This window comes from Moschus berezovskii, chromosome 1, assembly GCF_049115385.1.
Source record: "Moschus berezovskii isolate FMDL1 chromosome 1, NW_MosBer_1.0, whole genome shotgun sequence".
Classification (NCBI taxonomy): Eukaryota; Metazoa; Chordata; class Mammalia; order Artiodactyla; family Moschidae; genus Moschus; species Moschus berezovskii.
Window position 1 is genome coordinate 156,779,586 of NC_142460.1, and position 17,481 is coordinate 156,797,066.

Below are 17,481 nucleotides of genomic sequence, written 5' to 3' on the forward strand. Positions count from 1 at the left end.
TATACCTCATTACAGTTTTGATTTGCATTTCTTCAAGAGCCTTCTTTTGATTAGTGTTAGTATGATATATATATTTTCTTCTCCTTTTACTTTTAACCTGTTTGTGTCTTTATGTTTCTTTCAGGGTCTTGGTTTTTTTGTCTAATATTATTTTAGGTCTTGGTATTTTTGTCTAACATTTGCCTTTGAGGGAAATGCACACCACTTATAGGTGACTATTGATATGGTTAGGTTTAAATCTCTTATCCCATCCAGGCTTTGTTCCTTTTTTTCCTTCAATTTCTGCCTCCATTTGGGTTAACTGAGTGTGCTTTATAATTCTTTTATTTCCCTTTTTGGCTTATTAGCTGTAACTATAGCTATAGCTCCTGTTATTTCAGAGGTACATCAGAGGTTACAACATACATCTTTAACTTAGTATAATCTACTTGCAGGAAATGTTAAATAACTTCATGGATTATATGTGAACCATAACAATATGCTTCCATTTCTCTTCTCCTAATCTTTTTGCTATTGTGTTAAACTGTACTTAAACATATGTTAGAAGTAACATAATGCAGTGTTGATAGCTTCATTTAAAGAGTTAATTTTCTTCTAAAGAGATGTGAATAATAAAAAATCACATATATGTAGTTACTACTTCTGGAGCTCATTCCTTTGTGTAGATTTGTATTTCCATCTGGTATTATTTTCCTCCTTGCATAAACAAATTTTTAAAAAACAAACAAAACACATCTCTTGTAATGCATTTCTGCTGATGATGAATTCTTTGAGCTTTTTTATATCCAAAAATAAAAATCTTTAGTTCACCTTCATTTTTGAAAGATATTTTCATTGGGTATAGTATTCAAGGTTGACTGTTCTTTTCTTTCAGTACTTTAGAGATGTTGCTGCTCTGTCTTCTGGCTTGGACTTTTCCAACATGAAATCCACTGTCATCTTTATCTTTTTTCCACTCTATGAAATGCGACTATTTTCTCGAGCTACTTTTCAAACTTTCTATTATTGATTTTGAGCTACTTTATTGTGATGTGCCATAGCTCAGTTGGTAAAGAATCTGCCTGCAATGCAGGAGATCCCGGTTTAATTCCTGGGTCGGGAAGATCTGCTGGAGAGCAGATAGGCTACCCATTCCAGTATTCTTGGGCTTCCCTTGTGGCTCAGGTGGTAAAGAATCTCCTGCAATGGTGCGAGGCCTGGGTTTGATCCCTGGGTTGGGAAGATCCCCTGGAGAAGGGAAAGGCTACACACTCCAGTATTCTGGCCTGAAGAATTTCACGGACTATAGTCTATGGGGTAGCAAAGAGTTGGACACGACTGAGTGACTTTTACTTTCACTGGTATAATTTTGTGTTTCTTGGGCTTTGGGCTTATTGAACATCTTAGGTTTGTGGGTTTATAGTTTTTATCAAGTACAGAAAATTCTGGGCTATTATCTCATCAAATAACTTTTGGTACCCCTGTAATGTAATTTCAGCACTAACCATCCAGAGTTAGTGCAGAATTCATAGGTTAAGGACACAATCCTAAACAAGACTCCTCTTAATTCAGACACCCGCCATAACTCTGGGGTTCCCAGGCCACCCACACTTCTGACTAACTGGTTATAAATTTGGGGGTTTCCATTATTCCCTGAGGTTCAACAATTTTCCCAAATGACAGACTGGGCAAACACTATACACAGAACCGAGGAAAGTACTATATTATGATTTCTATTCTATTATAAAGAATACAAATCAGGACAAGCCAAGTAAGAGATGCACAGTGCAAGGTCTGGGAAGGTCTGAAACATGGAGCTTCTGTGTCCCCAAGACAAGTCATCCTTTCAGCACATCACTGTGTATCATTAACCAGGGGAGCTTAATTGTGCTTCAGTGTCCCGAGTTTTTAACTGGGTTTCATTATGTAGACAAGATTAACTGAATCACTGGCCACATGATTGGATTCAATCTCCATGCTTCCTCCCTTTTTTGGAGATCAGGCTGATAATCTGATCTCAGGTTATCACCTGGCTGAAAGCCTCAACCTCTATTCATGTGGTTGCCCTTCTAGCATGGCAGGCTCTCATCCTAGAACTATACTAGGGCTCATGATGAGTTACCTCATTAGTATAAATGCAGGCATGGTCCCAGGAGCCCACCATGAAGAACACAGACACTTATCATTCAGGAAATTCCAAGGCTTTAGAAGCTCTGTCCCAGGAACCTTGGGCTAAGACCTGACAAATTATTTTATAGTATCCTCTCTTCCATTTATTTGAGGTTGCTTGAAGCCAGGTCCCACAGCTTACTGATGTTCTTTTCATTTTCCTTTAATTGTTTTTTTATGTCTCTGTGTCTCATTTTGGGTAGTTTCTATTCTATGTCTTCAAGTTCACTATTCATTTCACTTGCAATGTTTAATCTGTCAACCCAATCTGGTATATCTTTCACCCCAGACACCTTAGTTTTCATCTCTATAAGTTCAATTTGGGTCTTTAAAAAAGTGTTCAGTTTTGATATTTATTTCAATATACTTATCTGCTAATTTTAAAATCTATGTCAGTTCAGAGTCAGTTTCAATTGATTGGTTTTTCTCCTAATCATCAATTGTATTCTTCTGTTTCCTGGCATGCCTGATGAAGCCAGTCATTATGAATTTTGTCTTTCTGAGGGTTGGATATTTTTATATTCTTATTCTCAACTTCTGAATAGAATACATATTTTATGTTCCGGGATGCTGTTAAGTCACTTTGAAAAACCCTTCATCCTAGATTGTGCTTTCCTGATCTGTTAGACAGGACCCAGCGCTGTCTATTCTGGGGCTAATTATTCTCCCCCACTACTGAGGCAGGTGGCTCAGAGGGTAAAGCGTCTGCCCACAATGTGGGAGACCTGGCTTCGATCCCTGAGTCAGTAAGATCCCCTGGAGAAGGAAATGGCAACCCACTCTGGTACTCTTGCCTGGAAAATCCCATGGATGGAGAAGCCTGCTAGGCTACGGTCCATGCGGTTGTAAAGAGTCGGACACAACTGAGCGACTTCACTTTCACTACTTAGGCAAGAGGGATTCCCTGGATTCCCTGGTGACTCAGGGGTAAAGAATCCATCTGCCAATACAGGAGACACAGGTATGATCCCTGGGTTGGGAAGATCTCCTGGAGAAGGAAATGGCAACCCACTCTAGTATTCTTGCCTGGGAAGTCCCATGAACAGAGGAACCTGGTGGGCTACAGTCCATGGGGTTGCAAAATAGTCAGATTCAACTTAGTGACTAAATAACAACTGTGGCAAGACTCCTATGGCTACTCAAAGTGCCGTGTCTTATGAAGTTTTCCAGTCTGGGTGGTAGGGTCAGATACTACTCTTGGCTCTGTGTGACCCACAGGTATTGTCCCAATTTTGATTGCAAAGAGTCAGACATGACTGAGCAACTTTCACTTCACTTCTTCACCTTTGGTTACTGTCCTCATATGTATCTGCTGGATACTCGTGGAGGCGTTCTGAAGATCTCTGGAGTTTTCTTTCTGTGAACTTCTTTCCTCTTTGGTGCTCTGCCTTGAGAATTCTAGCTACTTTTTCTTCCAGATTCTCAACTCTCCTAAACTCAGGGTCTCTCTCAAGGAAATTATAAGGCTAACCTTGTTTGTTTTCTGTTTCTCAGGAAACACTCTTATCTTTTGTTGCCAGATGTCTGGCATCTTGAAAACCACTGTTTCGTATTTCTTGGCTGATGTTTTTTGTTGTTTCAAATGGCAAGGCAAATCCAGTCCCAGATACTCCATTTTGGTAATAAACAGAAGATCTGTTGATTTTGTATGTTAATTTTATTTCCTACTATTTTACTGAATTCTTCTATTGTTTGAGTTTTATCACTGATTCTCTTGAATTTCCAGGTTTACTGTCATGCCATCTATGAATAGATACTTCTTCAACCATTCTTTTTTAAAAAAACTTTTAATTTTGTATTGAAGTAGGGCTTCAGCTCAGTTGCTAAAGAATCTGCCGGCAAAGGAGGAGAGCTGGGATTGATCCCTGGGTTGGGAAGATCCCCTGGAGAAGGGAAAGGCTACCCACTCCAGTATTCTGGCCTGGAGAATTCCATGGACTGTATAGTCCATGGGGTCGCAAAGAGTCGGACACAACTGAGCAACTTTCACTTACTATAGCCAATTAGCAATGTCTCCAACCATTCTTATGCCTCTAATTGTTTTCTCTTGTATAATTACTCTAGTACAATGTTGAACAGTACTGGAGACAGTGGCATCCTTGCCCTGTTTCCGATCTTAATAGAAAGGCCTTTAATATTTCCTTATTAAAGAACACACTGGCTTTAGCATTAGGTATATACATTGTAACAGTGTTAAGAAAGTATCTCAAATACCTGCTTTATTGAGCAGTTTTTTTTGGCTGTGCCGTATGGCATGTGGGATCTTATTAACAGTTCTCTCTTAATAACCAGGTATTGAACCTGTGACCTCTGCAGTGGAAGCATGGAGCCTTAACTATTGGACTGCCAGGGAAGTCCCTTGAGCATTTTTATGAATGGTTGTTAAAATTTTGTCCAAAGTTATTTTAGCATCTGTTGAGACAATCATGATTTTTCTCTTAGATACAATACATGATATTAATAAAGATCCTAATTTTGAACCAATTTTGACTTCCTGGAATAAATCCCACCAGGTTATGTGCATCTGCTTGGTAATATTTTGTTACTTTTTATCATTAATCATGAATTAGGTTCATTTGCAGTTTTCTTTTTTGTACTGTCTTTACTTGGTTTATGTATCAGTTTAATAGTTATTTCACAGAAAGAGCTATGGAGTTTTCCTTCCTTTTCAATTCTCTGCAATAATTTACTGAGCATTAGGACTCTCTGATCTTTGAGGGTTTTATAGAATTCCCCTGAAACTACCTGGCCCTTTTGCTTTTTGTGGGGTAGTTCCTTAATAAAGATCTCTAGTTCTTCCAAGTAAATTATGTTGTTAATCTTTCTAAATAAAATGGGGTGAATTTTGGTCATATATAGTTTCTTAGGAAATTATCCATTCAGCTAGGTTTTCAATTTTATTTCCAAATAAATATGAGGTCTGCAAAAATAGTCTTTTATGATTTTTAAAAGATTTCTTTTGTTCCTCCTTGTCATTTCTTATTTTGTGTATTAGTGCTCTCTCCTTTTTCTTGATGAAATTAGCTAACTGTTGGTCTATTTTGTTAATGTTTTCCCCATAGCAAGATTTCAATTTACTAAAAATGCTGCTGTTTTTAAAATTCTGTCTCTTTAGGTTTTGATCATTACTGGAGGTGAGTGATGGGTATATGGCGGTTCATAGATCACTCTGCATTTGTAGATACTCAAAATTCTCCATAATAAAAATTTAAAAATTATATATATATATGGTATAAAATCAAGCAGTATATAAAAACTTACGATTATGATGGAAAGAACCATTGTACCAACCTACCCTATCCATGGACATTTAGCCCTACTTCTTTAGAATCACTTATGTTTTTATTTCTTTTGCTGCTTACCTCTATAATTAAACATAAATTCAAAATAAACAAATTATTTAAGTATAATGAAATACTATAATTAATTTTCTTTATAGCTTTATCAACTTTAGACAATATTTATGATTCTCTGCTAGGGAAGATGAGGATTTAGCTCATTTATACTGGTCCACTTTACTCCCCTTTACCCAGTATTTGTGGTTATGATTTTTAGTTTTTGTATTGGTTATCTCTGTAAATGAGAAATAATCTATTTATACATTTAATTTTCACTCCATTTCATCTTAGTGCCTTAAGTTCTATTTACAGAATGATGACAATAGCACTTCTACCTTTATTTTCTCTTTTTCTCCTTCACAGTTTGGCAATATTTTGACTTCTACATTGTTCAGGTTGCTTAAATACTGTTCTGCAACCATAACAAAATTTTCTTCAGTTTATTCATAGGATGACTTTAGGTGTTATACATTAAAATATTTTACAACATTTTGACTCTAAATACTGTTGAATGCCAGTTAAGCAGCACACCAGGAATGCATATCACTTCTTAATGTCCCTTGGGCATTCAAAGGAGAATATTCTGGGCACTGAAGTTAAGTGAACTTCCTTTTTTTCTTTTTTTAAGGTGAGGTATCCTAAAGGAAATCAGTCCTGAACACTCATTGGAAGGACCAATGCTGAAGCTGAAACTCTAAAATTTGGCCACCTCATGCGAAGAACTGACTCTCTGAAAAAGACCCTGATGCTGGGAAAGATCGAAGGCGGGAGAAGGGGACAACAGAGATGTCCAACAGATGGTTGGATGGCATCACTGACTCAATGGACATGAGTCTGAATAAACTCTGGGAGTTGGTGATGCACAGGGAGGCCTGGCATGCTGTAGTCTATGGGGTCGCAAAGAGTCAGACACAACTGAGCGACTGAACTGTAGACGAGGCTTTACTGGGGTCCCTTGAACTTCCTTTCCTTACTTTTCATCAGTTGTTTATAATGCTGTCATATTTTAGTTTGCATCATGTTTATACATGACTTCAGAGTTTTTTTCATTTTTCTTAAGAGTTTCTAATTGCCTTTCTTCAGCTTAGAGTTTCTAATTGCCTTTTTTCAGCTTTCTTCAGCATTATGACACATAATGCTGCATCTTCATCATACTCTCCGGTTCCCCTGTTCTTAAATATAAAAAGTATTGCATGGACTCACTCCTCCCCTCCTAGCTCCTTCCCAGAGAAATCCCCTATCTTCTCTATTCTGCAGTGGCTGCTCTTCATTTGCCAACCTGGGACTTCATTTCACTGATTCTCTGAAGTGAATCCATTGTTTCCTGGATCTCATGCATTTCTTCTTCTTGGTTTATTTAATTTGCTATAGTATATATTCAAGTAACTCTCCAAGAAAACAGGAGATAAACTTTCTGAGTTTTTAAATGTCTTTATTCTAAACTCGTATCTGATCTACAGCTTGGCAGGATATAGAAATCTGAGTTCAAATCCATTTCCCCAGAGTTGCCAATGAGAATGTAATACCACCCCAATTCTTATTCGTATTAGGGTGACCTGGTTTTTCTCTCTGGAGGATTTCAGTAGCTTTCTAAAATTTCAAGAGAACTTGTTTATGTATGTCTTTTTTTAATTCATTGTGTTTGGCACTCAGAGGCTCCTTTCAACCAAAAGACTTATATTCTGAATATTCTGGTACTGTGGGCAGTGACTGGAGGGAACGTGAGAGCTGGGCTGGAGAGCCATATTCTGTTTCTGATCACGTGATGGCCACACAGGCACAATGTGTTTCCTCAAGAAAGTAAACAGGAATCTGAAGGAGTCCCACTGGGTTTCTGCTCTTTGGACCCATCCTATCACTCCTGTCTTTCCAATTCTCTCCATCTTGTATAATTTATTTGATGATTCTGTATTACTTCTTTGATGATTTCCTTTCCCCCCTTCTTTCTCCCCTAGATTCCAGTTAGTGAGATGTTGAAATTCTTGAATTGGTCTTTTATGTTGTCACTTCTCTCTCTCTCTCTAACGTGTGCATTTGCGTGCCCCAGAGACATCCTTAACTTTAGTATCAGGCCTTATGCTGAAATTTAAAATTTTGGCACTGACATTTTAAAATTCACACAGCTCTTTCTTATGTTAGCATCTATTCTTGTCTTATATAATCTCTCTGAATATAGTAATTATTTTTTAAAAAAAAGACTTTTTAAGAACAGTTTTAGCCTTACAGAAGAGTTGAGAAGATAGTGTCAAGTTCCCATATATCTGCACCCAGGTCTCTAATTATTAACATCTTACATTAGCATTTGTTATAATTAATAACCCAATATTGATACATTATTATTACTATTATTCAAGGCTATACTTAATTCACATTTCCTTAGTTGCTACCTAATGTCTTTTGCTCTCTTCTAGCATCTCATATTACATTTAGTTGTTGCGCCTCCTCAGGCTCCTTTCGGCTTAGACAGGTTTTCAGACTTCCCTTGTTTCTGATGACCTTGATAATTTTGACAAGTACTGGTCAGACACTATGTAGGATGTTCCTCTACTGAAATTTGTCTTAACGTGCTCCAAGTGGAGTCCGGCTGCACTTTATATTTGGGAACCAGGTAAGCAGTCAGATGGTCAACTGCTCTGTACCCCAGCCTTCAGTGATCCCCCATTCCTAATACTTCACGTCAGCTCTGCCAACTCTGAGTTCGTAGCCTCCCTGAGAGATCCTCATGAGCAGAGTGGAATAGAGTGGCTCACGTCTCCACTGCAGCCCACACACAGCCCCGTGCTCTGGGCTGTGGTCTTCTTTGCTGGCTTCCACTTTCCATCTTCAAGAAGTACTAGATTTCCTGTACATTGAGTTTTTCCTCCTCTGTTCCTCTCTGACGTTCAACTCACTTTCATTGGTTTATTCCTTTCAACATATCAATATTTATCTTCAGAGGAGTTTGGAAAGAATGAGAGGGGTAGCAGTCTGTCTTCTTTTGAGCAGACTCCACATATCCACTTTTTATATAAAAATAAAACTTATATTTACGGGAAGGAAGTAAAAATGCCCACTAATTTTGTTTGTTCATAATTCTCTTGGCATAGCTTAGTTTATATTCCTGTCAAAGCTTTTATTAAAGCTTCTGATAAAACTCAGGGTAGTCCCCATAGGAAAAAGAATTCTCCCATATGAATCTTTCATGAAGCAACTAAGTGAAGAGTTGTGGGTAAGGGAACAAACAAGGGAACGGGAGGTGCCAGGGATGAGCCACAGAAAGATACTGTCACAATCCCTAGGGCCAAGGGACCAGGGAGGAACAGACCAACAGGAGCCCAGTAAGCACCACAGCTGTGGAGAAGGGGTGGTGCCCATTAGCTCAATTATAGAGAAACATACAATTACTATGCTGAAGCAAACAGTTGGGAAGACATGCTAACTTCTTTCTTCTCTGCCCTCCCACCTCCTGGCAGTGTGATCCACTGGTCAGACCAACCTGAAGCTAGTCAGCAAACGGAGTAAAAAAGATGTAGTTTATAGGAGACAGAGTAGGGCCGGGAATGGATGGAGTGGGTGAGGGTGAGGGGTGGCTGAAGAATTTACGGAAAACATAAATAGGAATACCTAACACTAAGTTTTATACATGATGGTCTCAATTAAATGTGAAAAACTTAACAATCTTCATTCCCACAAATACTTTTTAAAGGGGAACAAAAACATATTGCAGAAGAGTTTAAGAATAATCAAAGCTATCATGCAGATTAAAATAAGCTCAAAACCCCTGCACATAAAATAAATTACATCCAAACTTCATTTTCTGAACACGTAAAGATATTCCAACAATTAGAATCTGTCATACAGCGTTAGAAGTTAGGACAGTGGTTCCCCTACGGTGGCAGGGACTGGGAGGGAGCACGAAGAGTCTGGGGGTGCTGGCAATGTTTGGTTTCTTCATCTGGGTGCCAGTTACACAGAAGTGCTCACATTGTGAAAATTAATTGCTGCATCAAGATTAGTGTGTTTTTATGTGTTTGTATGTTGCAGTTCAAAAATCTAAAAGAAAAAAAAAATGGTAGCCACAAATACAACTTAAAAAAACCTAAAGTATGTCCATGTATCTTTCTGCCCTTTTTTAGGCATCCTCATTAACAGTCAACAAGGATTTACTAGAACAACTCAGAAAATGATGTGCATTCAACAGAAATGAAAGGCAGATCTCAGTTTCAAGGAATTTGTGAACTACTTAGGAAAATGTAATATTTAGATATGGACTACATTAACAAGCAATGTATCAAGCTATGAAGAATGCTGTAATAAAAACAGATTCAATATTGGCAGACAACTGATTCTCGTCAGAAGGCCTGGATATAAATATTCCCCCATTGGGCTCTTTCTGTTGGAGATCTCTTTCTCTTTAACCTTAATGAAGGTCAACTTGATTAGCTAGGCCAAATGCCTTATTTCAGGAGGTACTTCTATGATTGCTGTGGGTGGGCATGGGGGGAGCCTAAGTAAGGCCTCTCTCTTCTTCTTCAGTGGGAGTAGCCCTGTTTCATCTGGGCTATAATATATATACTATTATCTGTTTATACTATTATCTGTATCAACTTTTACTTAACAAAAGGATTTTGCTGCTAAAATAAGCTTGGAAACCACTCCTCTAGAAATCTAATCTCTAAATTTGTATATCTCAATTGACATATCTTACAGGTGAAAAAAATTTTAAAGCCTCTGAAACTCTAAAAATAAAACCCATTTTAAAAGGAAATGAAAATTACCTGAAGTAAAGGAATAAAATCATCCTGTTCTAGAGAGCTGCAGCTGGGCTTTGCAAGAAGACAGATAAACTTAGAGGCATCATCATGATGGTTACTCAGCAACCTAGAAAAGAAATGTCTGCTTAGGAAGATTGGCTACTGTGAACAGTGACCACAACATCAATAGTTGGGAATTTCAGTCTGGTCTGAAGGCCATTTAGGTCAAGAATCAAGTGCTTTCTTTTCAATGATTAAAAAAAAGAAAAAAATTCCATGTTGCTGATTTTGTCCAAGGGCCTTCTTAATAAAAGCTCAACAACAAGATGGTATATTATTTTTGTAGAATGCTTCTGAGACCACCAAGTCAACTGAACTAATGCAGGTAAAAATACACTTTAAGAATGTCCATTCAGGTTAGCTCAGGGTATCTGGAATCAGAACTCCAGAGCTGCCCACAAGGAGGGAACACATCTGATGGACCACCACATACCACGTAAGACATGAACTTCTGTTTGTCCAGGTTTGCAGACATTCAGGACCAACCTGAGGGGGCTTTTGAAATGAGACTTTGAAGGACCAGGCTTAAGAAAAAATGAAGGCCCTATTAAATCTTAAAGCTCTAAGAATTCCTCATATCCAGCTAATTGCTGGACATTTCCATTTGGATGCTATACTTACATAGCAAAGTCAAAATAGTGAAAAACAAATTTGGAATCTTATTCTCAAAGTCAGGTCTTTTCATGGATGTCTATTTGTGTTAATGGTGGTACCACTCCAAGTTATTTGTGCTTGAAAATTTGAAGTCATTTCAAACTTATTTCTCTTCCTTATTCTCCACATCCAATTAGTCTCCAAACTTTCTTGCTTTTCTTCCTTAATCATTTACTGAATGCTAATTGTGTGCCAGATACTGTATCTGGTCTTGTGTATATTTGGAAAACAAAATAAGACACTGTTTTGTGCCTTGTAAGGAGCTTACAGTCTAGTGAGAGAGATACACCAATAAGATCATACTCCTGGATAATCTTATTAGAGAAATAATAAATTCAGGGTGTCACAGAAGGACACAGGATGGCCAATGAGATTCCCTGAAGAGTTATGAACTGGAAAAGGGGCTGCTGTGGATCAAGGGGGCTGCACGTACAAATGCTTGGTATGAGAGTACACAAATTATTTGGGCAACTGCAAGCACTGGAGGTGGGAAGGGAAGGGGACATGAGCATTAGGATCAGATCCTGGAGGACCTTTCACATTCAGGTCCAGGTCAAGTACAGGTCAAGAAGCCTGGACTTCCACCTACTCACAGAAAAATTTTAACTTGGACAGGGACATGATCAGATGTGTTTTTCATAAATATCAGGCAGAAGTTTGTCTAAAGGTTTGAGCAAGAATACTGGCAGCGTGAGACAAAGAGAAAGGGGCAAATACAGTTGAAAATTAAAGGACTGGTGTGGAGGGGTAAAAGTGGGGAAAGTCCATGATGACTTCCAGGTTTCTAGCCTGGACCACTAGGTGCTTGGAATATAGGATGGGAACACATTTTAAACAATCATTTCTTCCTTCCTGTTTCCAGTTTACCATTAAATCTAGGGTCTTTTTCTTTCATGCTGAGACTTTCAGAAGGGAAGAAGGTCAAAACAGGCTTTAGTGTCCAACCAACCTCACATCACAGATAATTCATCATTCTAAAACATTCTTTGATTATATAATTCCCTTTTCCAAAAATGTTCAACAGTTTTCTACCACTTATATGAGGAAATCTAGATATCTAAGTTTGGCATTTAAGGCCCACTTTAATTAGGCTAGAGCCAGTATGCCTATCTCACCACTTTGCTAAACTGAAACGCCCACTCTGGGCAGCTGGCCTGACCCACTCTGCTCTGAGTGTGCCGTGTGCATTCTTGCCTTAGTGCCATTTCTCATGCTGTTTATCTCTCCTAGAAAACCACCTCTCCCAACTTTGCTATCTGAATACTGGTTATTCTTCAAGGTCCAGCTAATAACTCACCTCTTTCAAAAAGCCTTTGATAACTAAATCCCTTACTGATCTTTGTACTATATTTAGTTTATGTGTATTACATATGCCATTGTACCATGAATTTCCTTTTATTTCTCTGGCACCTAAAGGGCAGGCAAAGTTATAGCTCTTTTTTCTTCCTTTAGCACTAGAAACAGTGACTTTCATACTGAAGATTCTTAAAAAATGTTTGTGATCTGACCAACAGATATCCACTTAACTGATTCCATTTGTGATTATTAAAGTCATAGAACACTCTTTAAAGTTATTTTTCCTTATCATTCTTCAGCATGCTTAAGGCTCCCAAAGTTAAATAAATACATTTTTTAGAAAGAGATTAGTGAAACAGGTGCTGATGGGAACCATCTCTCACGATCTGAACATGAATGGGATGATCACAACCAAAAGGCAGTGAAGTCTTTGGAAAATAGTGTTTTCGTGAAGAAAGGATAGCAGCACTATGTACAAACTGCACAGATGTACCAGATGAGAGAGATTCTGAGAGGGTAAAGTTCAGTCGGTGTGGCCTTTTGGTATTAGAAGCATGCAACAGAAAGAGAAGATGAATTATGATGTTCAGCCAGTGCTAGAGGCTGGTGAACTTCATATGGCAGGAGAAGAAGAGATAATAAAAGTCATGAAAACTGGAGAAAGAAGGTAAACATAGCTATTCTAAACTATCTTCCAGAGCTCTTAAGACGAAATGTTGTTTTGTTAATGAACAAATGGCACTTTGACATGAAAAGGTAAGAGGAAGTAAAGCATATAAAAGTTGGAGCAATATTACCAACTCTGAGAGGAGTTCTGTCACAAAGTTGGTAATCTAGGAATTCAAAACGAAATGCTGTGGAGCAATCTCTTTCCCCTAAAAATGTCTTGACTGTAGTAGAAACAGTTGTCAAAGAATAGAGAGGAAATGGGCAGCAGAACAGGGAAAGGAGGGGGATCAGAGGCAGGGGAACAAAAGCCATGCTCGAAACACTCAGAAGAGGGCTCAGAAACCTCCACCCCATGAGCACTGGGACAGGAGGAAAATTATTTACTGTTATGCTGTGACTTTTGTATTTGACTTTCCCCACAAGATTATATAGAGCCTATTATTGGGTTAAGTCAGCATGTGTATGTATATGTCAATATGTTTTAATTATTTTTTTTTGCACTTGAAAGTCTTAATATGCTAAAGTTGGACCCAGGTCACTAAGCAAAGGGTACAATTTGTAAAAAATTATAAAAATAAACACATATCTCCTTCAAGGTAAGTGTGGTAATTCAAACCTTCATGCTTAGTCTCTCCAAATAGCCATACCTGGTGCTCCTTTAAAGCACCCTGGATTTTAAAAGGCATTTTGAGCGTGCAAGAGAGGAGCTGCCACTAGAGGGTGCTCCAGTCATTAGAGTATCTGGCCAGAAAATAGAAAAAAAGACCTTACACTTATCTATTCATAGGATTTTTTTTTTTATGAAAAAAAGACAGGGACAGTTGCTCATGCTATATATTTCATAAGCAGTTTTCTGCAGTAACGGAAAATGAGGAATTGTGCTTCATGTCCTTTTTCCCCCTTTTGACTTTGCAGAAATCTCTTTTTCTTGGAGATAAAGTGAAAATGATTCATCTCAATAAAGAAATACAGCTGTTGTGGATGCTGCTGCTCTATCCACCAACATAAATGTCCACTCTATCTCAGTGACACAGAATCTTAAGACCAAAAAACCTGGCTGTTACTATCCTTAACATTATAAAGTTAATTGTAGGTAAACAAGTTGATTACTAGTTTTCTTCTGCCACAGTCAGCTTCAGGCTCACAAACAAGGAATCCTTGCACAGCGAAAATAACTTAGAATGCAAGCTCTTCTCTCTGGCTCTAATCATTTATAGAATGAACTACTTCCTTTTATTTATTTATTTTTGAATCTCCCAGGTTGTTCAAACTTTTATCTGAAACAATCACAACTCACTCTTGCTGCTTTCCCAGATTGTTAGAGGGTTTTTGCCAACAATGCTGAATTCAGGGGCTGAAGATACTGACAAGAGCTGTGTAACATCCCTATTCTTTCTACCCTTTGTTCACACTCCACCTGAGGCCTTTTTTAGGGCCTCGCACCTACCCAGGGGAGAGAAAGTAGCTGAAAGCCAGAACATCTACATATTTCAAGTTCTTCAATTCTGCTACTGTTATACGCTGATTTAAAATAACAACAATAGTAACTAATAATAGACAAGCAGACCACCCTGCTGAAGTCCTGGCTTTACTGGTGGCGAAAGGAGAGGGAATCCTAGGTCTTTGGCTCTATTTTCTTCCCTCTGGTTCTAGGTGCCACAATAGCCAGAATGGCAAATACCTTTTTTTTTTTTTTACTGGCTTCAGTTCAGTTCAGTTCAGTTCAGTCGCTCAGTCGTGTCCGACTCTCTGCGACCCCATGAATCACAGCACGCAAGGCCTCCCTGTCCATCACCAACTCCCGGAGTTCACTCAAACTCACGTCCACAGAGTCAGTGATGCCATCCAGCCATCTCATTCTCGGTCGTCCCCTTCTCCTCCTGCCCCCAATCCCTCCCAGCATCAGACTCTTTTCCAATGAGTCAACTCGTCGCATGAGGTGGCCAAAGTATTGGAGTTTCAGCTTCAGCATCAGTCCTTCCAATGAACACCCAGGATTGATCTCCTTTAGAATGGACTGGTTGGATCTCCTTGCAGTACAAGGGACTCTCAAGAGTCTTCTCCAGAACCACAATTCAAAAGCATCAATTCTTCAGCGCTCAGCTTTCTTCACAGTCCAACTCTCACATCCATACATGACCATGGGAAAAACCATAGCCTTGACTAGACGGACCTTTGTTGGCAAAGTAATGTCTCTGCTTTTAATATACTATCTAGGTTGGTCATAACTTTACTGGCTTCAGTTCAGTTCAGTTCAGTTCAGTCGCTCAGTCGTGTCCGACTCTCTGCGACCCCATGAATCACAGCACGCCAGGCCTCCCTGTCCATCACCAACTCCTGGAGTACACTCAAACTCATGTCCACAGAGTCAGTGATGCCATCCAGCCATCTCATTCTCCGTCGTCCCCTTCTCCTCCCGCCCCCAACCTTTCCCAGCATCAGAGTCTTTTCCAGTGAGTCAACTCGTCGCATGAGGTGGCCAAAGTATTGCAGTTTCAGCTTTAGCATCAGTCCCTCCAATGAACATCCAGGATTGATCTCCTCTAGAATGGACTGGTTGGATCTCCTTGCAGTATAAGGGACTCTCAAGAGTCTTCTCCAACACCACAGTTCAAAAGCATCGATTCTTTGGCGATCAGCTTTCTTCACAGTCCAACTCTCACATCCATACATGACCACGGGAAAAATCATTGCCTTGACTAGACGGACCTTGGTTGGCAAAGTAATGTCTCTGCTTTTTAATATACTATCAAGGTTGGTCATAACTTTCCTTCCAAGGAGCAAGCGTCTTTTAATTTCATGGCTGCAATCAGCATCTGCAGTGATTTTGGAGCCCAAAAAAACAAAGTCTGACACTGTTTCCACTGTTTTTCCATCTATTTCCCATGAAGTGATGGGACCAGATGCCATGATCTTTGTTTTCTGAATGTTGAGCTTCAAACCAACCTTTTCACTCTCCTCTTTCACTTTCATCAAGAGGCTTTTGAGTTCCTCTTCACTTTCTGCCATAAGGGTAGTGTCATCTGCATATCTGAGGTTATTGATATTTCTCCCAGCAATCTTGATTCCAGCTTGTGCTTCTTCCAGCCCAGCGTTCCTCATGATGTACTCTGCATAGAAGTTAAATAAGCAAGGTGACAATATACAACCTTGACGTACACCTTTTCCTATTTGGAACCAGTCTGTTGTTCCATGTCCAGTTCTAACTGTTGCTTCCTGACCTGCATACAGGTTTCTCAAGAGGCAGGTCAGGGGGTCTGGTATTCCCATCTCTTTCAGAATTTTCCATAGTTTGTTGTGATCCACACAGTCAAAGGCTTTGGCATAGTCAATGAAGCAGAAATAGATGTTTTTCTGAAACTCTCTTGCTTTCTCCATGATCCATCGGATGTTGGCAATTTGATCTCTGGTGCCTCTGCCTTTTCTAAAACCTGCTTGAACATCTGGGAGTTCACGGTTTACATACTGCTGAAGCCTGGCTTGGAGAATTTTGAGCATGACTTTGCTAGCGTGTGAGATGAGGGCAATTGTCCGGTAGTTTGAGCATTCTTTGGCATTGCCTTTCTTTGGGATTGGAATGAAGACTGACCTCTTCCAGTCCTGTGGCCACTGCTGAGTTTTCCAAATCTGCTGGCATATTGAGTGCAGCACTTTCACAGCATCATCTTTCAAGACTTGAAATAGCTCAACTGGAATTCCATCACCTCCACTAGCTTTGTTAGTAGTGATGCTTTCTAAGGCCCACTTGACTTCACATTCCAAGATGTCTGGCTCTAGGTCAGTGATTACGTTATCGTGACTATCTTGGTCGTGAAGATCTTTTTTGTACAGTTCTTCTGTGTATTCTTGCCACCTCTTCTTAATATGTTCTGCTTCTGTTAGGTCCATACCATTTCTGTCCTTTATCGAGCCCATCTTTGCATGAAATGTTCCCTTGGAATCTCTAATTTTCTTGAAGAGGTCTCTTGTTTTTCCTATTCTGTTGTTTTCCTCTATTTCTTTGCATTGATCACTGAGGAAGTCTTTCTTATCTCTCCTTGCTATTCTTTGGAACTCTGCATTCAGATGCTTATATCTTTCCTTTTCTCCTTTGCTTTTCGCCTCTCTTCTTTTCACAGCTATTTGTAAGGCCTCCTCAGACAGCCATTTTGCTCTTTTACTGGCTTACTCCTGTCTAATTAGTGCTTTTTGCTAATTCTGGACTCCAAGGAATTATTCTACTTTTATTATTGCTTAACCATACACTGGAAAAAAACCCAATTTTTAGACTTCTATCCAGCTGTGTCCTATTTGCAACAGGAGAGAGGGAATGGTGACCATGGCTCTGACTTCTGGAGGGTCATTCCACTAGTGTATAAAGAGTGATTCTCCCATGGCCACTGCAGTCCTTGGTATTTGAACAACTCAGAACTATTCCCTGTAACAAAATGATCAAAATTCACCTGGAAAACATGAAGCACTTATAACTTTTAGCTTGGTGTGAACCGGTAGTCTTATTTCTTCCGATCACTTTGTTGTTGTTCAGTCACTTAGTTGTATCCGACTCTTTGCGGCTCCATGGACTGCAGCACGCCAGGTTTCCC

At 39.2% G+C, this 17,481-nt stretch overlaps 1 protein-coding gene across 3 annotated transcripts in view; it reads right to left on the reverse strand.

Moving 5' to 3' along the window:
- Positions 1–17,481, reverse strand: part of PPP2R3A (protein phosphatase 2 regulatory subunit B''alpha) — a 254,163-nt gene that overhangs the window by 122,346 nt on the left and 114,336 nt on the right. For all 3 annotated transcript variants that reach the window (XM_055413269.2, XM_055413262.2, XM_055413274.2), the window contains one exon: positions 10,244–10,346. In XM_055413269.2, coding sequence (XP_055269244.2) covers positions 10,244–10,346 — 103 coding nt within the window. The remainder of the gene's footprint in view (positions 1–10,243; positions 10,347–17,481) is intronic.